Raw genomic sequence first — 27,704 nt, 5'->3', positions numbered from 1 at the left:
CAAAGAGACTGACAAAGTAAAAAGGGAAAAGAATCCAAAAAGAAAGTTAAGATGAATTTACAGACCTGCAAATAAAACTGGATTCAGTACAAGCAAAATCCTAAGCAGCAATATTTTTAAAAATATATCAACTATATAAAAATGTTTATAAAAATATAACAAATGTTTTATTTGAGCACCACAACCAAAACTGCTTCATGTCTCTCTCCTTTGTGGCAGTTGAAGGTTTTAAGAGAGCAGCTCATTGCTTTCATTTAAAATCAGTAATTATCACATAGAAAGTAGTGGCACTGCTCTGTGCAATAACTTGAAACTATACCGATTTCTGACATTATTCATTCACTTCTCTAAACAGCTAAACCTAACCATCAAAACTTGCTACTTTCACATAGTCTACTTCCTACTTAGCCAACTCCAGGTATTTTCCATATAAAACTTTTTCCTCCAGAAAAAAGTCATCTATTCCAATCTGTTTGCATTCCATGGAATTCAACTTTGATGCCATCTCTATTTCTTAAATAAAAAAGCTTCATTAAAATAAACCATTTTGATCTGAAGGAGGTTAAGAAACTGATGCAAAAATCCAACATTTAATGGTCTTTAAACTGTTTTGTGTGATCATCTTTCAGAATCTGTAACAATTGTGAAAAGAAACAAATAACTCATTTGGCTAAACTATGAAATATATTTATTTAAGTAATAAGTACTACTTGCAAGATCAAACTTGCTGTTTTCAAAGTATGGGTACAATATTATCTCAGAGTTCTCTACTGCAATGTATGGAATTTTTGTTATCATTTACCAAAATGTAACGTTTAAGTGAGACTTTAGTTTTGGACACTGTTTGAGGAAAAGCACCTTCAGCTTGACCAAATGCTTTCTCACTCAAGTAGCATCTCTTATTTAAATATAACTAATAACTAATATAATACAGTTTGGTAAGTAAATAACACACCACCTGCAAACACAGTGGGAACACTGATGGGCTGGACACCCTAGGCTGCAATAAGAACAGAATGAAAACACCCCTATCAAAAAATTTCAGTTTCCCAGTTACTGTGAAAGTCAACACAGATATAGCTTGGACTGCAAGGAATCTGCAAATAATTAAATCATGCTGATGACAAAAAGAGTAATGACATTTTTGTATCCTGTTCACTTCCATGTTTGATTCAAGGCTAAATGAATTCATGTATGTTAACCATAGCTATTATACACTAGTATATCTTATCGTTTAAACATACGGAAGAGAAAAAAAAAGTTAAAAATTGGAAATACTTTTTACTTAAAAAAAAATATTTTTGAAGTATTATGAACATCACTTTCTTCCATCCCTTGTTTACCTTTTGATTACTCTTTCTTATTTAATGCTGGCCAACAAATATGTCAGCTATCTAAGACTGACCAGCCAGGCACAAATGAGAATGTAAAGAGCCCAGGGGGTCTCAAGGCCTCTCTGGCTCTGATAGAACCACAAGACAGGTCAAGCAAGAAGAAGTGAGGTAACTGACTGTGCTGAAAATTTCTATCCTTTGAATTTCAATCAGGGGCTGAGGAAAAATGCACTTGGAGCTGAAGAACTAATTTACATGAGTTACCTCCTTCCAGAAAGCTTTACTGCTCCCAGCCAAAGCAGTTGCTTTATTCTTTATTTTTTTAAATACTTATACATCAGGCATCTCAGTCCTGCTTTTATTAACTCTACAATATCACTCTTTTTCCTGCTGGATACAGAGGCAGAATCACCAGATGAAATTAGAATCTATTCTGTAATGAAGCACAAAAGAGAACATCCAGGACAAATATTTTTCCAGATCGAAACCTAGATGAATACTTTTATGCCTGTTTCTAAGTGCTATAGTAAATACAGTTAAAATAAATTTAAAACAAAGGGCAATAAACCCTCTATTTATCATGTCAGATTCTGGGCTGAATAAAATCAAGGAGCGTCACACCTCCCAGATATCACAGCAAACACTTGCTTATGCTCATTTTGCCTGTTTATTCCCATCATTACAGAGAGGTCACAGTGTCAGCTGTCTGAATTAACAGGTAAATGATACAAACTGGTCGCAGGAATTGTCTTCTATTATTTTAGTGCTCCTTTTACCAAAAAAAAAAAAAAAAAAAAAGTTCACCTTTTTGTGAGTGAGTCCCAATACTCAGACAAGCTGGTTTTATGCAGCTGTGGTACCTGCCCACCCACAACAGCATCAGAGGCCCTGTTTTCGTTACACAATCCTGCTCTGCACAGGGCTCACACACCTCTAGAGGGAAAGACCAGGGCAGAGGACTGGCTGTACTTGACAAGTCCACCCCTCCTCAGCTATGAAATCAGTATGCTTCCTTTGAATACAGGCTTCTTAATGCTGGTTCCACATAATGGTATTTTATTACAAATTCGCAATTAAAACTAAACCAATTCTTAACATTTACTTGGCCTTTCACTCTGTTCCTGTGCTGTATAACGTCAAGCATGCCATCTGTGCAACACACTTCTGGCCAGAGATGATTCAAAGATTGTTTCTGCAGAACTTCGAATTTTGCCTGATGAATTCATTACTTACTGACTTCAGCACATCGAAATTTACTGCCCTCTGACAGTATTTTCTGATCACTTTATCCTACTTTTTAAAGCTTGCTGCAGCCACAACAAAGACTGTTGCCCAACCTGCTAAAAACAGACTGATCATTTTCCCAACTATTTAGTAAATGTTAACTGTGCTATAAATACAAGTCGTGTTTATACTTTGTGAAAGATTCACTGTTGTCAGAGTTCTCCAACTGAGTTAGAGCTGAAATATGCTATTAACTCCCACCATGAACACAGCTAAAAGACAGGCCAAAAATGCTTTCTCTGGGATAAGATATCAGATCTGCTACTGCTGTCATGAAACTGGGGTCATGTAAACTAAACATCCTTGTAACTTCTTTTGGAAAGCACAGAAGTCTCTCAAACTGTAAATATTTAAAAATAAAATTAGACTCATAAGAGATAGGTCTAAGACGCATAAAACTTACCAAAAGATATTAATCTCAGGCAACATTTAAAAGCTATTATCCATAAATAATTTATTCCATATGTCTTAAAACTGAAAATAAAGGAACTATTTCATCTTTTTATATAATCAGAAGTGGCACATTTAAATAACATACCAAATGCTATGTCCAAGCTGATTCTTCAGAATTTTTGAAGTTTCAGTTCATATGGAAATAAGATATCAAGTGCAGAAATAAAGGTGCCGATAGGATGCAGATAACTGTGCTTCCTAATGTTAAACAGATTACCTTCCTGTAACAAAAAGGAATCTTCTGTTCAGAGGAAAATCTATGAAATAACTGAATCATCTACACCTAAAAGCAAATCACTTAATGAAAGCATATGGGGTATTAATTGGATGGGACTTATTCTCACCTTTCTTGAACTATTGCTGCAAATGTAAAAATCATCACTCTTCCTTAATTGCTAATTCATTTCAGATGATATTTTAAAAATTATTTAAATGGGATGGTTAGGTGTTTTTTGGTAAGTGTTCTACAAAATTTAGTATGACCCCTGGGCTCAGAGGTTCCTGTAGTAAATCGATGATGTGTTCTTCAAGTAATATTTTGCCTTCCCACTATTAACATCATCTATTTTCTTCATGCTTAACCAGTGTTCATGCTAGCTACACAGGGGTATCACTGGAGACGTGGACTTGTAATTAGGAATTCTGTGTGCAGCCCAAATTCATGATCACCCTTTGTTACACTATGCCAGAGACATGAGGAATTTACAGTCTTCTGACCAAGATATTAATGGAATACCCACCATTCAGTCCAAAAGATACAAATATTTTCTATGGATTGTGTTTCACCTCTTAATCAGTTGCTTGTCTGAATGACTTGGGTCTAATTCTACTACTATTTTTTTTTGCCATCCTTGGACAGCTACTGTAAAAAGAGAGCAGAATTTCTGATAAAAAGGTGCAGTGGATTCTCTCCACAATGGTTGGATGACATTTATCTGTGCTACAGTGACTTCCTGCCTATTCCATACAGGCAACAAAAAAACCGTTCCACAGCAGATTTTGTGCTTTGGAGTTCCATAGATCAAAACATGGTGTCCAAGAACAAGTCAAGAGAAGGTAGTCATACAGCATCCCTCTGCTGGCAAATTCCATATTTTCCACCATAAAGAGATGTGATATTTACTACTTGTCAGCTGAACAGCAACTTCTCCCTACACTTGTAACCTCCTTCAGCAAGATACACAAGAAAGAATCAGTCAGTGATAATGCTGCTAAAATGGATCAAGAAAAAAGAAGAGGATAAAGGAATGGTGTCTGCAGGATAAGTAGTACACAGATATGTCAGCAGATATACTGGATCTCTCGCCTGGCTTCTCCTGGTTACAGTTCCCTTCCCCCACTGACTGTGACTCAAACCCTTCTCTCTTGATCTACTTCCCTCCCCCTGAGATTTGCCTTTGAATTATGCAAGCTTTGCACTCCCCAGGGTTTTTCTGCCAAAAGGTAGCATGTGGCCCACGGTTTGCATTTTAGTTTAGAATTTTCTATTATAGCAGTCAGATCCTTTCAAAATACTTTACTTCCTTTATTCCCATAGGCAGAAAGAATGGCAGGAAAAAATTGTTCACAGCAGTACAAGAGGATGTAAAAGTTCTACATTTTTAGTTAGAAAAAAAAAAAAGGTGGAATATGGTTTTAATCAAGTAGTTTTCCTTCCTAGACGAGTGCTTCCTTCTTGTAATATATATAACCTGACTGCCTATAAAAATAAAGGTGCCAGTTGGAGCCATTTAGGAGACCTAAGGAAATTCTGCATTAACCTACACTCCTCCCCTCCTCAGTTCCTTCCACTATTATTCTGTGTGTGGCCTCTCCTGATGGGTTAGGTCATCAATACCCATACTTTATCTGTGAAGATACTTTAGAAACCTGTATCATAGGCTTCTCATTACTGATGTGGTCCAGGCCTAGTATAGACTATCCATGTAGAGAAATTACCATGGTTTAAGCACATGCTGTTATTTCCATAGGATACCTAAAAGACTCTGTAACTTGCAACTCATAGAGCAAACAGAAACTTCTCCATTTCATGCTTGCAAAATAAAAAAAAAAATCTGCTACAACTGTTAAGATTTAAAGATCCAAACCCTGAAACTTATTAAGAGGAGAAAGTCAAAAGCATCGTTTTTGAAAACAAAAAAATCCAGAGTAAAATCTCTGGTCTAATAGTTGCCTCATAAATGGATGCTAAATCTGAGGTGTCATGCCTGACTAAACATACTGTTAATTGTCCAGATCAGAAATTCATTTGGCCTCTAACCAGGAATCTGGTGGAGAAAAGAAGAAATATTTTCTAGCAAGCTGACTGAAGGAGAAAAATAAATGCTGATTGAAGCTGCTCAGCAGTACAGAACGTTAGCACGGGTCCTCAGGGAAATGGATTAGTAAGCAGGAAGAAGGTGAGGCTGTCAAAGGTGCATGATAAATTCATTTAGCACATAGATATAGAATGATTATGCACATAGATGTACACACAAACAGATTTTTTATTACTTTCATCTCTACTCATAAGTAAAAACAGAATAATGCACCACTGGTGATGACAGTCATTAAATCTATGCACTATCAATATCACACCAGAGCTGATCCTGTGTACCATTTCAAATTACATATACACATTTACATAATAAAAAATGCTTTAAAAATACATGCAAATAGCAAGGGGTACTACTAAACAGGAATCTTTTTACTGTTTTGCTGACCTGGATAAAAATATTAAATAAAAACATTCCATTGGACCAATCTTCAAGTAACTCAGAATGAAAATGCTCCAAGATAACCATTCATTCTGCTGCCTGCATTCATTCAGCATGCATTTTTGACACCATCAGTAGTGTTTTGAAATGCTGCTGCTGCTAAGCTACTCCATTATTATGAACTCAACAAGACTGTTACTCTCTCGTGTTTTCATTTTTATATGCCACTCAGTTGAGGCAGCACAGATTAACCCAAAATATGAAACTTTGTACTGAAGTACAGTAAAACCATGACAAAATTCAAAAGATTTGGTAACAAAATATATTTACATATTTATAGAAGTACAAAGTGAATGCTTCTCAAACTGAGATGATCCACACTTCCAGACAGATTTGTAACTTCCTTGGTCTTAAATGACTTTTTTTAAAGCTATGACACAAGTAGAACCTATCACAGTTAAACTGATAATACAACTGTTCTAGAAAAACGTATAACTACATAAAAATTGTGTGTGGCAGACCACTATTTTGATTAATATTACTTCAATTATTAGATTCATAAATGATGGTTCATTGAATATAAAAAATAAGAACACATTAACACAATGGCCAGTCTATTTTTTCATCTCATACTTCAACCTATCACTTCAAAAGTCTAAAAAATACTCTTACAAAGTAAGAGTATTTTCTTGCCAGTGTACAGAGGCCAAACATTATGAATTAAATAAAAATATGACAGGGTGAAAATTCAGTGCCATTGGCTTAATAACTGTTTCAAACCCAGATTATGACATTTTTTTCTTAAAGCCAAGCATTCCAGTATCTCTTTTCTTAGCTCCATGAAATGTATCACGTATTTATGTGCAACCTCTGTATTTTTGCTCAAAGTGGACCAAGATGCAGTCTGCAGACTGATGGCAATCCATATAACGACATCATCCAGCCATCACTTTTGGTACTCAAGCCAGCCCTTGTATGCCCCTCCATGTCCTATACACCGCCTAAACTCTTTCACTGCACCCACAAGCCAGCTACAGATCACTGTGTTGCTACAATGCAATTTCTTATCCAGAGAATGTCAAGGTGACACAGTAGGATGGCCAGTAGCTACAAAGAAAATACTGTTACATGAAATAATACTTGTCTACTTCTCAGATCATTTTTCACTAAACAACAATTAGAAAACCCTTTCAATTAAGATTAGCCTCAATCTACAGTGAACTTCAAACCTAATATTTGTAAGCAGAAATGATGTCTTCAATCTTGTTTTCATTCAGTTCACACGTATATTCCCTGTTAGTATACAACTACTCACCCTTTTAAATAAAACTGTTGATAGTATGCATATTACTTTAATCTCAGGAACTCAGGGTATTTTATAATAAAGATCCAGTTACATTTATTCTGTAATTAATATACTTACAGCTACGCTTGACACCAATGTACTGTCTGAACTCTGTTCAGACATAAAACCAATCCAATCACCCACCCCAACCTGCCCTTTATTTTTAAACATCTGATTAGATGGAAGAGGGAGGAGTCTTTAAGCCCATGATATCCTAAGGGATGCTTTAACAAATAGATTTTCTGAACAGTACAGAGTCTGAATGAGACTACTGATCTTTCCAATGTTTGAATATTTACTTTTGCATATGAAAAATACAGGACAAATTATTAATTTGATAGCAAACCAAATAAAAATAACAAAAGCCACACCACTATGGTGTTTGATGTGTACTACGTATGCAGAATTGCATTAGAAGAGAACTGTTAAAACTATAAAGTAAATTCTAAAGTGCAAGCCAAATAATGACTGTCCTCAGCAACTGAAGCAACCCTTGAACATTTATTTTTATATTGGCATCCACTTTGTGCTGAATACAGGTGTACAGAGTTTAAGAACAACTTGCATACTTGTTCCTCTAATTTTGCATGCTGTGACAACCAGTTGAGGCACCTTGCACTTGACTGGCCTGTAGCCAAACCACAAGAGAACTCAAAGATTTGAACATTCAGCCTTGAACATGGAGTCTTTACACTTTCAATGCTGAAGTGGTTAACAAAGATTTTGGTTTCCTATATCTAAAGTACAAACTTACCTCTCTTAATATGGAATCCGTTATTGAACTCAAGTTAACGGCTCCTTCATAAGTCAAATAATAGAATACATTCAGGGACCTAACAGCCTCTGGCCCTTGCTGTTTGTAGCCAAAAATCAGATCAATCCACTGGTGAAGCTGGCAGGAAACAAACTCACTTTCTAATGCCTGTGAAAAAAAACACAAACAGACAGAAAATACATAAACTTGAGTTTGTCAGTTAGTCATCAGTTAGTCATTACTAAATAGCAGAATTTTTTAATACCATAAAAAAATCTTAACAGTCTACACACAGAACTGTTAACTATGCTAGACATTTTACCAAAAATAAGGTCGGCCCTGTGATAGATGCCAGTCTCATGCCCTACTCCCCACTGATCAGAAGACCTTGCTTTTAAAACTTTAATAGTGGTAATAAGAAAAAAAAAACAGTAAGTGGAAAGCATTCATGCATTTATGGACAGCTGGCAATGTTTTTATAAACTTTCAAGATGTAATGCTTTTCTGTGTGATCTGCACAGTGAATAATAACAGTGTGATAGTCTGATTCTGACAGAGAGATCGATACACTTGGGGAAACTGAACTAACTAGGGATGTTAGGATACAAATTATTTAACATACTGGAGTACCAAATTGCTATTACTTCGATGAATGTCTTGTATATGTCTTATATAGACATACATAGAAGTAGTACTATGCTGAATGATTAAGCCACTTTTCTGAAGATACTGTCCAGTTACGACCCAATTCCAAAGACAAAGCATCCAAACAATAATGAATCTCTCATAATGCTATTAGGTACAGTACAAATGCATCAAAACACAAAAATCATTGTCATCTAAAGAGTTAATTCATCTTGACTGAGTCACTACCAGGATTTGATTCCTCTGCTTTATACAGAGGGTTCAATATATTCTTATTTGAATAAGCAAGCAAAACAACATAACAAAGTCTGATATTGTCTTCATCTAAGGAAACAAATGTCATTTTCCTTGTAAAGGAAATTCCCAATTTTGAGCAGAGGAAGTTAAAATTAATATGAAAACCAAGGAAATCAGTCTGCAATTTGCACACTAAAATGATGGGTTTGTTTCATTAACTGATGCCTGAAAACAACATTTAGATTGACACATAAAACCAGCAATTGTCTTAATTTGTGTGGTGCACTCCACACAAAAGCCCTAAATATGTTCAAATTAGAGCAAGCTGCTTGATTGTCACTGCAGTCTCATGTCATATTAATGCATGACAAACATTAAACCATACACTTAAATAGCAATTTATATCATTTAAATGTTTACTGCCACACCAGATCATCACTCATTTAAATGTGACTTTCTGACAGCTAATTTCAGTTACTTTTCCTGGATTCACTTAATTAGAACTTTCAATCAAGAAAAGACCTGTACATATCTTTGACATCATATCATTCTTTTTTTATTATTATTTTTATTAGGATACTGAATTGCTGAAAGCATTCTTTAAAATGAATTACCACACAGTATAGTATCCCTTATATTCTTACTTTTTCCTTTTTCTTTTTTTTTTCTTTTTGAATTAAAAAAACCCCAACATTTAGAAACAGGCACACAATTAAAACTATAAAAAACCACAAGCAGGCCAATTAAAAATTAATGATTTCAAAATTGTTTAATAAGATAAAACCAGTCAGGAGTCTCATGAGTGTCCATAATACCACAATGTGCAGCCATAAAATTCTACAGGGCTCAGCAAATGACAATCATAGGAATTAATTTTCTTGCTATGCTGCTATAAAAAAAAATTAACCCTGGAATATGCTTACTGTTATCATTATAACTATTTAATCACAGCAAAAATAGCATTAAGGACTTGTGATGATATAGTGTGTGCAGAGGTGGTTCGTATTTCCCTTTTCTTCAAAAGCTAGATTTGCAATGGGTCAGATCACCCTCACAAAGGTTTTGGACATGAATAACTAAAGGAATATCACTCTGCAATTCTCCTCAGATTAACAGTGTACCTAAACATGACTTTTTCTTAAAAAAGCAAAACTAAAACACACCCTTTGCCTTTCCATGAAATGGTTGGGAGCCATCCCAAATTTACTTCTCATTTTCAAGTTTAAAATTATTTTACACTTGTAATTTTACAGATTTAAAAGTAGATACCATTTTCCCATCTTAGGCCATTTTAAATCTTACTTCTTATTTGCCATATCAAAAATAAAAGCACTAAACAAAAAATTACTACAGTCAGCATCAATACCCAGGCCCCTGAAGGACACTCCAAACATAGAACACAAATTCAAAGACTAATAAGCTTCTCTGGCATTTCAAGTTCCCAGTTAAGCTCTTGGTTGGAGGGAAGTGCTTATGCTATGGCAGGATCAATGGAGAAACAATAGTTAACAGTCTGTATAAAGATTAAAAAATCAAGTAGACTTCCCAGGAGAAGACCACAATGTACCAGGACACGCGATACGCTTTATAGCTGCACTGGCATATACTATTTAAGCATGGGTTATCCTTAAAACAAAACACACTAAAACAAATAAAAAACCCAAACAAAATCAAGCCAAATATCTGAGAACTTGGAAAGTTCCAATCTGCATAACTATCTAGTCTTTAAAAGGAGGGCTTTGAAAAAAAAATTAAAAATGCTATTGTTAGCATTTACCTCTGGCAAAACTAAGCCAAGGGCATGGAATGCTAAGCATTTAGGATTACTTAAGCATGCAGGACAGCCAGTGCTCATTAAGGCCCAAGTTAAATACGGCATGCAGCGGTGGGATACTAACATCCTTCCCATGCTGCTCTTAAAGCAAACCAATCAATTGATAGCAGACCAAGTACATCATTTACTGTGTGCTCTGAGGAAAATGTGTAAAACAAGAAAATCCTCTAAAATGTCCAGTGTAATACAGTTATATTCAATCCTATTGAGTTATTGTAGAACAAATCAGTGACTAATGCCCAATTGTTAAAGGATCAAACAAGACCATGAAAAGACTGTCACATGAAGCCACACACAAATTGTCAATTCTGTCCACAGGGACTCATATTAACTTTGACAAACTGTCTTGGGGCTGATATCTGTTTCTTTAATGAGATCTATTAGGCAGAGACTAAAACACTTGAGATATGCTAAAAAGTACAGTATACAGATGTCAAACACAAACACCTATTAGTAACTTCCATTTCTCCATTCCCAAGGTAGAAATGCTTCAGACACACCAACAAACAGAAGCTTTGATCTTATACATGGAAATTTTAGTTTATTCATAAATACTTTTCAAACGCACAATTTGATGTCACTAAATATGTGGAATCAAAACTACTTCTTCACAAATGACTTTGAAATTAATTATTTTATGTACATGTTTTTTTGCTCTGTTTTCTGAAAGTAATGAATGGAGATTAATTTAGTGCTTGCAACCAAAGACTACTATCAGTCTAATACTACTACAAATGATTTAGTAAAACATGGTCGGAATGACAAAAACATAAAATCAGCAGGTTTGGAAAGATTTTTCCTTTTTCCAGTATAAATATTCTAACCATTTATTATAGTATATTTTCACAAACAATATCATACCCTTGGAATCAAGGTTTGTATCTTTAAAGGGACTAGCATTGGCTTTTACTCTCTACTTTTCTTTCTGGTTTAGATTATGCAATGACATATCTCATACGAAATTATGTCTGTTAAAAATGAATATATACTGGTCTTGAGATTAGGATATTCCAATGCTGAAATTAGATGAGAAGATTAACTGCATTTTCTTTTCACCAGCATAGGTATTTATTCATAACCAAGCTATTTAGAAACAGACCACAGAGTTGTTTGCCTTATTCCTATGCTGATTAAAGCAAAGTAATCTTGGAAGCACAGCATAAAGCATGCATGTAACTCTGAAAAAGACATAAAAGAAGTCCAACCTATACAAAATGTGGTTTATATAGTTAAAATGAAGCAGAAACTTGGATGGGAAACCAAAATTGCTCCTCATACATGAACAAACTTTCCTGTTCACTCAATTAAAAAAATAAAACAAAACCCAGAAACCCCAGGAATACACTACATCAGCAAGTAAGGAATTACAAATTTCAAGTACAAATAATTGCCTATTACTTTTAATGGCCTAAATATTTTAATTCCTCTTTGAAGTCAGGAATTTGCTTTGAAACATTAAAAATAATTGAATCTCCTTTTCTTACATTCCATTTGAAAAATATTTATGCATGAAAAGCACGAATTAAGTTTTCACACATTTTTAGCACAAACACAATTTTGACATGGAAAATACTCTTCTTTCACATGACAAAGCACCCATCTAACTGCAGGACCAAGTAACTACTTTAAAGTAAGTACGCACCCTGGCTTGAAAGTATGTGCATGCACATACGTTTAAAAGAAAATCCCAAACCAGCAAACCCAAACAACTGGAATTATGTTTGCATGTGCAGGCTTTCAGACACAAGTTGGTAATGCTGCCTTAATGTTGATATATGACCTTTGTAAGTTACAATGAAGAAGGCTGTTTTTTTCAGCCTAATTAGAACTGTTTCAAATTTTCCTGCTAAATATATGATAGAAAGTCCTTTCAACCTTTTTTTTTTTATTCTAGAGTTTCTTTCCATGTCAACCTTGTTCCAATCAAAATATGGTTTGAATTAAATTATTTTGATTCAATATGTGGATCACATTTCACTTCCAAGATTTAAAGTCCGAAAAGGAAAAGTTTAGGCTGCTCAAACAAAGCAAAAGCAGCCACTTTGTGGAAAGCTATTCACATTTACCAAGACTGACAAATTGTTTGTGTGCACCATTAGGTCTAGTTTCTGCAATAGTTGCCAGATTTCCTGTCCTTCTAATAACATATTAACTCTTGAAGTGCTGGCTTTATCTTTTGTGCTTTCTGAGTAACCACTAGTATTTAAAAGTAAATTGCCAAACACACTTTCACCAGCAACACTACTTGATCACATGGGTAGACATCGCAGGAAAAAAAAGTATGAAAAGTTACTAGAGAGTTATTGAACTCAAGCCTTTCTTGAAGATATCAGGAGAAGGAGGAAGAGGACAGCAGACATGCTAAGGAGAAAATTTCAAGTTCTGCATGAGGTAATAGAAATTTCAAAAGGACGAAACAGACCTCAAAAATGTTTGTGTGGTTGCAGGTTTCTAACTTGCTAAGCAACTGTTCCAAGTAAATCCATGTAGTTTTATTTAATGTCTTTTCAATGTGTTTTAAACATGAAATACTTCATAAAGTGAGCAATTACTTTACAGATTACATTGTAAGAACCATCTAATTTTTCCTTCTTTTTTTTTTTTTTTAAATGTGTGAGTTCCAGAAATGTGTTGCCAATGCATTCTTCATTACTTTTATAACCAAAATTAGCATTTTACTTTATTTCTCTACTTGGTTACCAACACCATGATAAGATGGAAAAAGAACTCTGGAAAACATAATCTTAATAAAAAGATTTAACTCAGATGCTTTACTGAAGACAACTGATCTTATAGAACAAAGGGTATGAACAATCTGAGAAGCTCAGACCTAGGAGACCTCTGGAAGATAAACTTCCCTTCTTCTGCTCCTCTTACTTCTCTGTATTTAACAATAAGGTACTAAGTAATAACAAAAAAGAAAACAGTAATAGCATAACTTAATGAATTTTTGTGGTAAGATATATTCTGCATAAGCAGCATGTAAACAAAGAAAAATATTTTGCAATTTAATGACTCAAACTCCTATCTGAATTTATGTAATTACTGCCAAAATAAGAACAAATTAGTGGCATGTTTAGCTAAAAATCTTGAGCACTTTTCCATCATTTGGTGATTTCGATATTCAGTCTACAACTGTTATTTTGAAGTTTAAATGGACAAGTCAGACAGCTGTTACGTATTTTATAAAATGAAAGCTACATTTCCTTTGAAATTTGGCTTTAATCTCAACTGACATGTCTATCATTAGGTGCCAGGAATAAAAGATTCAGATTAATATGAAAACTTGCCTTGGAGTGTTCTTCATTACTCTTTTCATGAAGGGAGTGATCACCCTTAAAAAAATATTTCTTATATCCATGATGATATGAGTATACCCATGATGATCTGCAAACTTGCGAACACTATTTTAAGGCAAAATTGCTACAACTTACCATGAACAGTATATAGATAAACACAAAAATGTTGCATTTTTGTCATTAAGTTTTGATGTTTACACATCTACCTTGGATGCCAATGGTGAAAACATTTACACAGATGTTTATCTTTACTCTTGTGAGCAATTCCGCAGCCTTCACAGCATCCATAACAACTTAGAAAGGTGAAGTAAAGCATCCTGGCTTGCAGGATCTCCAAAGTTACCCATCAGGAGAAGACATAATCATATGGCTGTGAGAACATTTGGAGAGCTAGACTTAGAACCACAAACTTCCAAAGATGACGCTATAATGTAAAGAAACTGAAACCAGGTTAAATAAAGCCAACACGGGTTCCAAACCAGTGTACTTACAATGTCACACACTGCGTAAGGGCTGATTTGCCCACAAGGCAAGTAATTGGTATATTCCTTTCTTTGAGTGTGCAAACTGGTGCTCAGGAGTTAATGAACTATAACTTCACATGTTGGCTTACCTCATTTATTCACATATTCCACTGTTCATGGTTGTGATAACACTAACTGCCCTACTCAAAAATAAGAGTGGGTATCACTGTCTCAGCCAACTGACTCCATAAAAAAACAGATGCTTTTTGGAAAGCCTACCAAGGAAGGCCCCTTCCTAGTTGTTTGATTTCATCTTAGCCAGAGGTAGAAAAGATACAGAATAATTGCAACAGGAACAAAAAATAATCAGGAGGTCTTGATTAAATTTCCCTACATGAAAAATAATATATAAAAGCCATAATTAATTACAGTTGTGGAATCACACAAATGGCTATCATTATTCGTAAGTGTGGTAATACCACTGTATGTGGCTTGCATTTGTCTGTTCCTAGAGATACACAAAAAAATCTAAACACAACCAGTTAGACCATAACCATTTATTACTACAAATGTGGCTAAAAGCCAGTATTCTTAACACCAAGAGGTGTTGCTGGTTTCTCCACCATTTCCACTTCCCTCCACTTTGTCCCTCCACTTTTTGTCCACATTTAAAATGTCTACTACTTTGTCAGAGGATTGTCTCCTCCAGAAGAGTCAACAACATCCCACGGTCAAGACTGTGAATAAAAATCCCTTTGAAAATCCTTACACACAGCACCAAAAGGAGGCAGGAAGCTCCCTCCTCCTTGAAATTCAGTAATTCCTCTCCCAGTTCCTCCAGCACTTGTTTGCATACAGGCTGACAGCCTGGATCTGGAACCTATTACCCATGGAAACACAGGCTGTTAACCACACAGCTGACAGCTGGCCCAGTCAAATTAGCCTAAATGAAGTTCTACGTTAAAGAAAAAAAAACAAACAACAAAACACCAAACACCAAAATCCACAAGATACGACTGTATTTCACAATGCAGTGTTGTGTTCTAATTCAGCTGACTGAGCAGTGAAGCTGTGCAACCATGCTAGCATCCTGTGCTTGCCAAGCTAACATATCTTTCCTCTCAGAAGGTTAATGCAGGTATACTGCTTCTAACACTTCAGCTAACTTGAATACTTCAAGCCAAGGGAAGTGGTATCTCCTTGAGCCTTGTCAACATGATCACAGTTGCTTCCGAATGTCAAGTCTTAGCCAAAGACAAACTGAAAGGTCAGAGTACTACACCCTTCCGAAAGAGCATTTGTCACGGTAAACAGCGATTCACCTTTTTGTGTTTCAGATTCTTTCCCATTAAGAGAGAGGTGCAAAATACGTGCTACAAAACTTTAAGCCATGTAAAATTTGCTTGCCTTTGAGGCTGAACGAGCTTATTCACTGAAGCTAGAAACAGGTTAAACAGAAATTTAGGAAAGTGTTATGATTAGAGTACACTTAGCCAGTCACGGGGGTTTAGCTTACTTACCCTAAATGAATACAGACCTAGCATAACAGTAATGCAATATACGGTGAAACTCAGTGAATACAGTGAAGGTCATGAAGTTTTAGAAAATACCTGAAACATGAATTTGAATGATCATGTTTATGTGAACACAGACAAACTACACTTGAAACAGCTTTCCTGTTAAGTATTAGGCTCGGTACAACCATTCCATTTAGTCCTTAAATTAAAGTTTAAGCCTATGTACACCATCTGGTTAATGACAGCACAATACACTCCAAACTGGGAGAAACTAGTGATTTTTTTAACATATTTTACATCTAAACTGCTCATACATTTCTTCCTTCTGATTTACTCTGTAAGCCCTAGAAGTCAACTGTTGCTTTATTTTTGCACTCTGTTTCAACAGCTTGCAGCATTTATGCTGTGCTTTGATGTGTCAGTTTTATATGCAATTCACAAGAACTGTGATGATCAACAAGTATTAAGTATGCATGTAAGAGGAGACAGAAATGGTTGCAAACACATGGTCTTCAAATCACTGCAACAGCACAAGCGAACATCTTAGAAGAGTTGTAGAGACTAATCTAATTTGTCTTTGAAGCCAGTTCTGGGAGGAAAAAAAAAAATCTAGAAAAATTTGTTTAAGATTAAGAAACGGTATGACAAAGGGTCAAGGAATTTAAAATTTAAAACACAGTTTAGATGCAAGTCAGACAGACAAGTAACCTCAATCTTTTTGACTTGTCTACTTATTCACAGAATAAGAAGCATTCAAGAACTTTTGGAGAACAGAACACAAGATTTAGAAAGGCAGTTATGGTACCACATCTGAAGAAATCAAACAGTACAAATATAGGAAACAGCACTATATCATCACTTGGCACAAATGCAAAACCCTTTCGGGCTAACACATATAGATAAGTGCAGGATTTGCCTCCTTTCAATTATTATGAACAATGAAGCCTTGATTTTTTATAATTCTGAGTGGTTGCTTAGGATGACAATACAAGGTATGTTTGGCAAGGACATCAGAATCCTTAAAGTTGGCATTTAACTGGACTGACAAAGGAGAATCATTATTTGACTTTAACAATGACAGGAAAAGGGAGAATTTGTTTATCAAGGACAGTATCAGCTTCTGCATCCATCATTTAAGAAAAAAAATCAAATCTGTGGAAGATAAAATTTGGAAAATGAAATGCTCTGCAAATTTGCCCAAACACAGCAGGTTCTCATGTAATGTCTTGTTCTGGCATACGTGCTAGGCAAGCTATCAGGAAGTCTGAATCCAGACAAACTGGTGCTCAGGATGGTTCACCTTCTATCAAATACCCTTGGACAGGAACTTCCATACTCTCATTAAGGAGGGCACTGCCCTTATCATGACTGTCACGCCTTGTCCCAGTGTATCCCATGGGCTGCCTCCTGCTCCCTGGGATTTGTAACAGAACAAATAGCTCTTAGGAGTCAGGTTCAGTGCTTGAAAGAAATCAAACTGAAAATGGATTATATTTCTTTTATTTCTTCTTATTTCTTAAAACATCCACCCTTAGAAAAAAAATCTTTTTTTTTTATTCTCATTTCACTATGTATTGCATGTTGAGTTTCAACTAGTTTTGCTCATAGTGCTTTCTTTCAGATAGTTTAATTTCTTTGAGATTTGACTGCCTTGTTTCACATAAACGTGTTTCAATTTTCCACTATGACAGCCGTACACAGAAAGACAAGTGACACAGTGAGTATATTGAGCATGCTCAGGAAATCAAGGTATAAACACCTCCAAGTGCAACAGACTTTCTGTAGCAAGTTGAGAGCAAACTTTTCATAACCTTTATATTACTGTGCCATGAACCAGAGTAGTTAGGTGCAACCTGTTAGTGGGAACAGTGTAGGAAATAAATACTGTTAGCATTCAGACTTTAACTGCTGAAAAAGGATATGATCAGGTATTAACATTTTAATGAAATATTTTTTTCAAGTTATAAGCTACGTAAGATGCTAGAAAAGTCTAGCATTTTCCCTTACATTAACCACAATTTTTTTTTCATAGAAGATGGTCTAAACCCCCCTAACATTTAGAAATAAAATAAAAATATACTGCAGTAAACCAGCGTTTAACTTCTATCTTACAAACAGCCATTTAATTCAGAGGCTGAACTCCCAGAGACAGCTCTTGCTGTTTACAGGGCAAACAAGCAAGCATCTATCTATGGCATTACTTCCCATTATTGAAAAACAAGTATAAAGAAAAAAAATATAACCCCCCAAACCCAACACAACGTTACACAAAGTTTTAAAGTAGCAACAACCAAATTACAAGGTTTTACTCAACATTCTAACCAACGCTCCTGGACTGACAAGGGTTACACTAATAGATTACTTTTTTAAATAAACCCCCATACCTGTGGCATGGAGCTTTCTTATCCAGATCAGCAGAAGGATGACGCTATCATGTCCTTGCCTCCAAGTTCATAACTGTAAGGGACTGCTCATACCCGGGAATACCGAAGGTCCCCATAGTTCCTCCCCACCACAACCACGCAAGTGGTTTAGATACCTAGTCCGATCTGTATAACCTAAGCCTGAAGTTCACCTACCACAGAGCATAGGGGAAATTAACACTTTTTTTTTAAAGTCCGTATTTTCAATCCTCCACTTTCTTTAGGACAAGCTGGTTTGTGCTTTTGTATTTCACAAACGGCGCGACTTCTAGGCGTTTGCGAATAGGAGCATGCCCGGTTTCTAGCGTGGCCAGAGCGGCGCCGAGCCTCTTGCTGCCCTGCGCAAGCAAAAGGCAAGCAGGCAAGGAAGGGTTAACTGGGGCCGGAGGAGGGGAGGGAGCGGCGGCGGGGCACGGGGAGGTAACCGGGGAGCAGATCCAGAGCCCGGCGTGGAGAGGCCTCGCTAATGAGCCTCAAGTACCCTGCAGTGGCTTTCAAACCTAACGGGCTTCAAGCGGTGCCACCCCGTGACAGAGTACTGCTGGCCATACGGAGAGGGTGATTAGAATAAATGACTGGAGTAATTAACTCTGATTGGAAACCACCTGACTGGAAAGAGAAGCTAGGAGCTGTTTAGCTGATGGTCTGGTAGAAAAAGGAAGCTTTCCTTTACTCCAGTGTTTGTATGTGCTAAAAGAGCTCTTCCTTTCAAATAGGTATGTGGTCGCACTAATGAAAAGCAGCTTTCATTCAAGGGCCTTCCCATTCATCCTGAAAGGGGGAGAAAAGAAAAGCTTCAAAGTAGAACTAATTTACTTCATCCAAACCCCACTTTGGGGAGCTCGTAGGTTGTATTAACACTGGAACAAAATATTGGTTAAAAAAAGAAGACTTTTTTTCATAGGAAGTTTAAACATTTTAAAGACACCTGCAAAGCTGTTGGTTGGGATTTTGCTTTTGGTTTGGGGGGGTTGTGGTCTTGTTGTTTGGTTGAAGGGGGAGGTTTGTTTGGGTTTTTGTTTGTTTGTTTGGTTTGATTTTGTTGGTTGGGTTTTTTTTTTTACTACAGCTACTAAGTCCTTCGTAAAGACATCCAGTCTTTGCATTTTCTGTTTTTCATGCCTGTGTTGCCAAATTGTTTCCTCTCTGGCTGAAAACTCCATTTTTTGTGGTATGGAAAACAGCAACAATTTTTTTTTTATATATATTTATTTATTTATTTATTTATTTACTTATTAGAAATAGGATTGGCAATTTCCAGCAGCCCTTAGGCAGGAAACATATTCTCTGCACAGTGGCTTTCTCTGCCAGGCTATCTTGCCACTTTATTTTACAAAGCAGAATTACAAAGAGTGAGGGCATTACTACCTGCTGTTTTACAAGCAATCAGCAATTCATTGTACCAGTGTTGTCCTGTACCTGCTGAGTAAATGCTTTAAAAAAGTTCCACTAACTGCCCAGTAACAACTACAGTATAGTAGCAAAAGCAATTCACCAAATGTTTATACTGAGCCTCTGATTTATTTGACAGCTTTACGCCTTCAAGACATGATATAATTAAATGTTTTGACAATAAAACAAAAATTGTATAAATTAGAAAGTCGTTAAAGATGTACAGTATCTAAAATTAAAACAGTGCAGCTATAAAATACGATTTCTGAAACGCTGCTATGAAACAGATGAAATGTATTTAACTTTTAAAGAGTGATTTTTTTATCCTTAGCCTTTCTGCTACTGTATTAAACTTATACAACTAAAATTTCCTAATTTAATCACCAGATGAATGTGGTTCAAGAAGATCAAAAATGCCATTTTATGTTACTTTTAAAGGCAATCAAATCATTACTTAAGCAAAAACAGTGGACCTAAAAATATTATGAGACTTTACAAAGTTAAAATACTAAGCAGTATCTTAACTTATTGAGTGAATTGTTTAAAAATAGAAAATCAACATCTGCCACAATGTCTTAGGGGACAACTAACAAGCTATGATGTTAATCCTACCCCTCCAAGGCACTCTGGTTCAAGCTTCAGCCAACCCTTTGTGCCTGCACAGACGGGTGAGATGCAAGTTGGCACTTCCTATCCTAGAGAAATGGGCACACAATGAACACAGAATGGGGTTCAGAAGGAGAAAAGCTAGCTGCTGACCACATCTGTGCTTACAGGGTGACCAAAGAGAACAGCAGGAATCACTGTTCATACTCAAAATGAAAATGTGCATGTTAAAAATTGAAATTCATATTTTAAAAAGGAGTTTCATTATCATTTTTGGTAGTATGTATATAAAATGTGAGCTTATAGCTAGACTTAAAAGCTAATTGTTTAAACAATGTATAATTATATAACCATTATTTAAACATTTAAGCCTTTAAGCAACTATGTGAAAACATTTAGAATCAACTTTGTAATGCAGCTGAAGAGCACTGTTGTTCTAAAGGAAACTGTAATCCTGCAAAAGGTAACAATGACCAGTTGTTTATAAAAACCACTGAAATGTTTGGGAACTAGTTCACATTCTCATGCTATGTTTATGTTTCCATTCATCATCCTTCTCCTTGAGAAGATAGCTCAGAAGGAAGAAAGACTAGAGAACAAAATTTTGTTTAAATTACACACGCAGACATCAGGTAATTTAACAACTCGAGACAAAAAAGGGATGCCTGTGTAAAGCTAAAATCATTATTGCATTAATTCATTTTCTTCTCTCTCTCTTTTTCTCTCTCTCTGAGGGACCCATCCTTGCAGTGTGCTTTATATTTATGTTGTATATTCAGCTTTGCCAAGAACTTCTAGCTCACAAGTGAAGAAATGGAACCAGATATACAATCAAAACGTAAGAGTATACTATGTATACGTTACTGCAATCTTGCTAATCAAAGAACAGACCTGATCTTTGCTTAAAACGTGTATCTTAATGATCAATTCCCAATCTCTTCACACTCCTCTTCCATCCTATTGTAACAACACAATACAATATTACGTCCATAGAAAATAAATTGGTAGTGATGGGACAATTTCAGGACTGGTATAGTGGGTAAATGGAAAACAGTTATTCACCAAACTGTTCATTAGGATGATTATATGACTTGGTCACTTATGCTTGTGGTAGACTGTATTTTTTAATAGAAAACCCTTCTTTTGCTGTGCACTCATAAGTTACTGAGGCCACATTCATTTCTGTAATATGTCTTAACTGAATGTGTTTTTCCTTACACCTTCACTGAAGATGATTCAAGAAGTAACTACATTGTTAAATCATTTGGGTTTCAATTCCAGATTTACTTACATGTCTGCCAACTACCACAGGGTTTAAAATAAATGATTAAGAAAACTGTGAGAATCAAAGTAAAAATAGCTAGCACTATTGGAAAGAATTTTATCTTGGTCTTATTTTCTACTTCATTATTGCTACAAGAAATATCTGGGATGATGACAAATGTCATAATTGAAAAGTGCGGTGTTTTTTCTCTGACAAACTGAAAAGAGATTTCTTGCCACACAAGGATCAGACAGATAGGGTACACTTGCTTCCTACAAAACTATCTGAAGTAAAATTAACTTTTTAACTGGTCCTATGGAATTATTACTGTATTTAAATCAGGCAGTGGCACAGAGGATGAGTAGTACTTGTTGAGTACATCTATCTTAATGCAGAACGCTCCAAATATTTACTAATGTCATATTAGTGATCAATTGTAAACCCCTCAGTTTACAATGCCTTCAATTCCCCAGATACCTTTTTCCCCCCTGGATGTCAGTAAATTCAAGTGAACATCAAAGTAATGCGCATTCATGCAGCCAGCCCATGCAGGTGGATTTTTTTCTACTGAAATGTAATAATAGAGTGTTTTCTATTACTTCTTTTAGCCTGCATGCACATATACTAAAATATGTTTGGAAATGTTCTATATTAATACAAATCTTGCTGCTGTCACTCCACCTAAAAAAAGTTGTAATTTGCTTTATAAAATAATCCTTATAAAGTTTTAGATTGAAAAAACTCTTTTTCTGTCTCTTTCAAAACAAATTTCTATTATAGCAATACTGGGAGCCTATTCCAGGGATCTGGTGACATGGAAATGCATGCATGGAAAAATTCTATCTTGCTCAGAAATATTTCTGACAAAGTCAGGATTCACCACTTGTCCTAATGCATACTATCAGCTATTGTAACATGCAACATCCACAGCTGTTTCACATCATTACAAATGAAAGCAACCAGGATGCTGGATTGGAATCACGGTAAGCTATCACAATTTTTATTGGAACAACCACCCTCTCCAATTTCCTCATATGCAGGCAAACCATAAAATGACCAATGACTTTCCATGGACAAGAAGTGACATAGAAAAAGGCTTGTCTATGTCTATGTTTCATTCTGTTGTAAGTAACCTGGTCTGTATTCATCATTTTATTGTGGCAATGTTGATGTTATTTTATTCATTAAATATTTCTGGAAAATTTCAGTCTCTTAATGAGAACAAATGTATCAAATGATCCCACACCCTAACTCATAAGGAAATGAAAGCTGCAAATACTGAGGTACAGTAACCTGCAACATTAATAGAAATGACAGGCAGAGATTCTGCTACCTAAAATCTTGCTCAAGTTTTAAAGCATTTAAAGCAATCCCCTGTTCACCAACTAAAAAAAAAAAAAAAAAAATCACAACTAAATAGCCACTTTAAAAATAACAGAATTAGTAATAAAAATCTGAGACTTGATACGGTAACAGTCAGAATCACAAACACATTGCAGAGAGTTCTCTTCCGCGTTTTTTTGTAAATTCATTTTAGCTTGATCAAGTTCCCCTCTTGTTATTTACATGCTAAATGTATACATGAGAAATACCTCCTTTAAAATGTACATTCATAAAATCCCTAGGCATGTAATCACAGGAACTTCTCGTATAACATAGTAAACACTGTAGAAGGCTTTACATATTTATGTCACTCATGCACTGTATGTACACTAAACAAGCCATTTTGTTTTATTTTTTACAAAAATACACCACATTATATACAAAAATATACCACATTATAAAGACTTAGCATAGCACTACAGAAAATAAGGGAAATGTGCTATGATTTATTAGCCAATTAAATGCATAATTAGTGATTTATCCTTCAAATTGTGTATGAAAAGCCCTATTTTTTAATATTTTTTTTCTGAAATGAAATTTCTACTGTATGGTAATTGGCAATACTAAAAACTTTAAAAGAAAATGTTCAGCTTTGTGTCTACACATACACAGACAGAGAAGATTATAAACACTTTTCACCTGCAAAAATAAAAGTTTTTATGTGGAAAAAATCATGATTATCAAGACATGAAAACCGTCAAAATGTATGGTTTCATATTTGACATAACTATATCTGATTCTGACCAAAATTGAAAGGTGAGATGTTGCTAAAACATTTTCCTGGACACTGGAAAATAGAAATACTAAAATGTAAAAGGTCCTTAAAATCAATTTATATCTTGTTGTTTGGTGGGTTTTTTTGTTCTTTGTTTCTTTTTAAGTATAGCAATTATCTTATTGTTCCTGTGCAGAGGATACATGTAAGAAATTCAGTATCACACCCAATGCACAAAAGGAAAAAAAGGTGCTTGAGGAAAAAAGTTTCCTTAAAAGCTTTTGACTTGGTTATAGATAGATATTTCATCAGCTGCCTTTTGTTTTAGTATTTGTTTTCCAGTCATTTCACTGCTACTAGATGATACTAGAAAACAACACTTAGTATTTAGTTCTGCACAAAACTTGTGTGGGCAGTACAAAAGCACACCGCAAAAAGCCTTCAAATTAAGCAAAGACTAGGAATTGACAATTACCAGTAGCAGAAGTGATGAAGTATGCCTAACTATGTAAATGCAGCAGAACACATTATTCTCTGTCACGCAGAAATCCTGTCTGACTAGTAACTACGATCTCGGGAACTTGGAATAAGGAGGAAGACACAGAAACCTTCATTGCTCCAGTAAGTTTGTACAAAACCAGAAGGAGGAAGAAGAGGGACTACACTGCCAACCCTCACAAGCCACAGTTCATTCCTTCCAGTCATACAAGAGTTAAGAGTTGAAAAAACTTTATAAAAATTTTGGACTTCAAAATATGGTATAATTTTTCTTTGCCTAGGAAGATTTGAGGCTTCAAAGATGATGTTTTCAACCTTTTATTCACAAAATTATAAAATTGTTTTAGAAACTATTATAAAAGCTGAGGTTCCTGCAAACTAACAATTTTGAGAGCAGCAGCTTAAGGAAAAACCCAAACTGTGGCAAAATTTAAAGTGAGAAAGCCTCGTTTACTGGAGAATAAACATGGAGAGACCTCAAAGAAAAAAGTTTACTGGAAACTACAAGTAAAAAGGGCTTGTAGACTACTATATAACCTAGATCCTTCTACATAAAACAGTGGGGGGTTCACGTTATATTGAGTGAGATGTATACTAACGAACATTTTCAAAGGACTTACAGCTGCTGGACCTCTCAAGGGAAACAAACTGTTTAGTACACCTAGTAAAAAGCACGTAATCAATAAAAATATGAAAACAAGCAACTAAGTTTACATTAGGCCTTATATTAATCTCGGCACACACAGGGCTATTAAATGCAAATATTACCAATTGTGAGAACTCAAAAACTTGTTTCTGATATAATGGATTTCATTAATTCCATAAGTATAGCAAGACTCCCCTTTTTTAATACCTAAATCCTAAAGACTTCCCCTTTAGAAAATTCCTAAGTTTGAATTTTGGCAAAACAAAATCAAAACCATGCCATATGGTCATTTTTGTCCCAACTGTGCAAAATAACTCCATATTCCTCTCATTAGACACATCATAATGACTGTTACACTTAAGGAACAAAAATGCTCTAAGAAGTTAATTTGCACACAAACAAAAATATCCGTAATATCCATCATACAACTAGCAAAATTAAAGAAAATAAAAGGATGCAACAAGGAAAGATTCAAATACTGACGCAAACACAGTTGTAAAACTCCCGAGACTGATTTGTGGGTTTAAAACTTGTGTGCGGGGTTTAACTCACGTAGGAACACAAGCACTTAAAATACTGAATTCAGATTTTATTTTTAACTCTGTTCTCTAAGGAAATAAGACTTTGGTGCTATGTTCACTGACTCCCACCAAGAGAAAGACAGGCAGTATGTATTAGTATCCATTTGGTAAATACAACATTTAGCTTTATCTAGTGAGACAGCGGATGCCCACTGGCCAATGCTGCCAGCCACCGAAAGCAGTGGTGCTTCTTCAGTTGAAGTATCATAAGGAATTTTTGGGAGAAGCTGAAGCTGTTGCTAAGGGATGAAGGGTAAGAAGCAAAGGACATATATACGTAGGAAACTAGGCTTTGGCACAACAATAATTTCCAATTCTATTTTGAGAAAAGTATGAGATAATGATGGAGAACTTCAGAACACATACTCAGGAGTTTTTTCTTTAAAGTTGCTTATAAAAATATGCAAGTATACCTGTTTCTTTAGTACTTATTTTTAAGTACTTAATCATACAAAAATAATTGTTGTCTTTTAAAATGTACTTTATACAGATTTCCGTTATTCTGACTTATAAAAAAGAACATAAATTAAGTTAAACCCAAGAAATTACATGCAAGTGTTATTATTAGAGTTAACAAAATACACTGACATATTTTATGAGTTACTGTGTATTATAGCTTTCACCTTCCTAATTAGCTTCAAAACTGAAAATGTGCAATATATTTAATTAAGTAAAAATAATATGGCCATAGATGCTAAAATCATACTTTTAAAAACCACGATGATTCATGGATTTTGGTAGGCAAAACTAAACTACAAAAAAATCTTTACATGTTCCTTCAAAAGCTGAGCAGAAATCAACTTTTACACTCTATATTCTTACAACCCACGTGTCACTTCACATTCCAAATCCAGACTTTAAGAGAGAATGTGCATGTTTTTAGGACTGCTACAGTACACTAGGAAGCTACTGTTCCTGTGTATACTTAATAAGAACCAGTCCCTGAAACTCTAACTGAACATAAATTAAAAATTTTTTCATGAATTTTATTTCACTGTGGAATCTCCATTTTTGAGAAGACTGGGGTACAAAGCAGAAATCCACCAGACATTCTTACATTGCTTTGTGAAATTTGGCATCTGTCGGTGTCATATAAAACACATTAAAAAAGCAGCACTACCAGTTTTAGCACAAATATTTAAAGCAATTCAGTATAAACTTTATGTCCAAATAAAGTCTACTAATATTCAGCAAGCAGTGGTGCAGCTGCATTAGCTCATGTAATGTTTCACACATGGAAACCAAGATGCAAGATTACCTCATTTATGGTAACACTCATAAACTACACAGTACACAGTAAACATGTCTACCCAGCAAATTAAAATATCACTGCACTATGCAGCAGCTGAAGCTATCCAGAACCTGTTTATAATCCAATAGAAACAGAAATTTGTCTTCAGTTCTAGAAACAGGGGGAGGGGGTGAATCAAAGTCTAAGTAAAATAAACTGCACTGCAAGTGTCACTTGCCCCAAGACTTCCTGCTTCCCACAAAAGACATGCACCCACTCTGGAGATCAAAGGTCATAGCTTTACAATAGAATACATTGTAAATAGGTTTAAAATAATTGAATACAACTGCAAACCAAGGGCTCATTTATAGCTTGCTAGAAAAAAAAATATAGCTGTTTTAAGTCATTCCAGTATATGAACTGAAACCTGCATTATAAAACTGCATCTGCTTCAAAACCACCAGATCACCACCTGCATACCAGTTGGATTTGGTCATTCTACAGCCATCTAAATAATGAAATGCTTTTGAGTAAATTACATGCCACTGCTCTTTTGATTATCCTCTGCAGTGTCTGGAGGAGCTCTAAAAATGGCCATACCTGCTGCCAAGAGGCTAGGTGCTCAGCAGCTTTCCTAGGACCCGAATCTCATTCCTAGGGAAGTAACAACCACTTATTCTTTCTGTAACAGCATCAACACAAGTGCTGTAAATATTCACCTGCAAGATGATTTATTTCTCATGCTGTACTAATCAAACTGAGTTTACTTCTTACACAGCTGTCTAGTGGCTCAGTGCCTGGGACGGTGCCTGCCTAAGCCATTCTGCTGGCTTGCAACATCCAGATTTATGTGCCCCAAACAAATCAGCAGTTAGCCTGTGTCTGCAGGCATTGCCATCATGTCACATATGCAAGTACAAAACCTGAAGTTAGAGATGTGCTGCTAGTAATTTTTATATACTTGCTCTTTTGCCTTTTTTTTTTCTTTTCATAATCAATCTCAACATTTGCTAAAGGAGTAATCTATCAATTGTAGATGTAACCACATATTCCTCTCCAATTTTTAATCAATAACAGAAAAGGCCTTACTTCTGGCCTGGAAC

At 35.4% G+C, this 27,704-nt stretch overlaps 1 protein-coding gene across 3 annotated transcripts in view; it reads right to left on the bottom strand.

Moving 5' to 3' along the window:
• LRBA (LPS responsive beige-like anchor protein) overlaps positions 1–27,704 on the bottom strand; it is a 400,194-nt gene that overhangs the window by 50,763 nt on the left and 321,727 nt on the right. For all 3 annotated transcript variants that reach the window (XM_061350996.1, XM_061350998.1, XM_061350997.1), the window contains exon 47: positions 7,867–8,034. In XM_061350996.1, coding sequence (XP_061206980.1) covers positions 7,867–8,034 — 168 coding nt within the window. The remainder of the gene's footprint in view (positions 1–7,866; positions 8,035–27,704) is intronic.

This window comes from Neopsephotus bourkii, unplaced genomic scaffold, assembly GCF_033783945.1.
Source record: "Neopsephotus bourkii isolate Nb327-2 ecotype Australia unplaced genomic scaffold, CSIRO-AGI_Nbou_v1 NB_547, whole genome shotgun sequence".
In the NCBI taxonomy this organism is placed as follows: Eukaryota; Metazoa; Chordata; class Aves; order Psittaciformes; family Psittacidae; genus Neopsephotus; species Neopsephotus bourkii.
The sequence above is the reverse complement of the archived record's forward strand: the minus strand, read 5'-3'. Positions and strand labels throughout refer to the sequence as shown.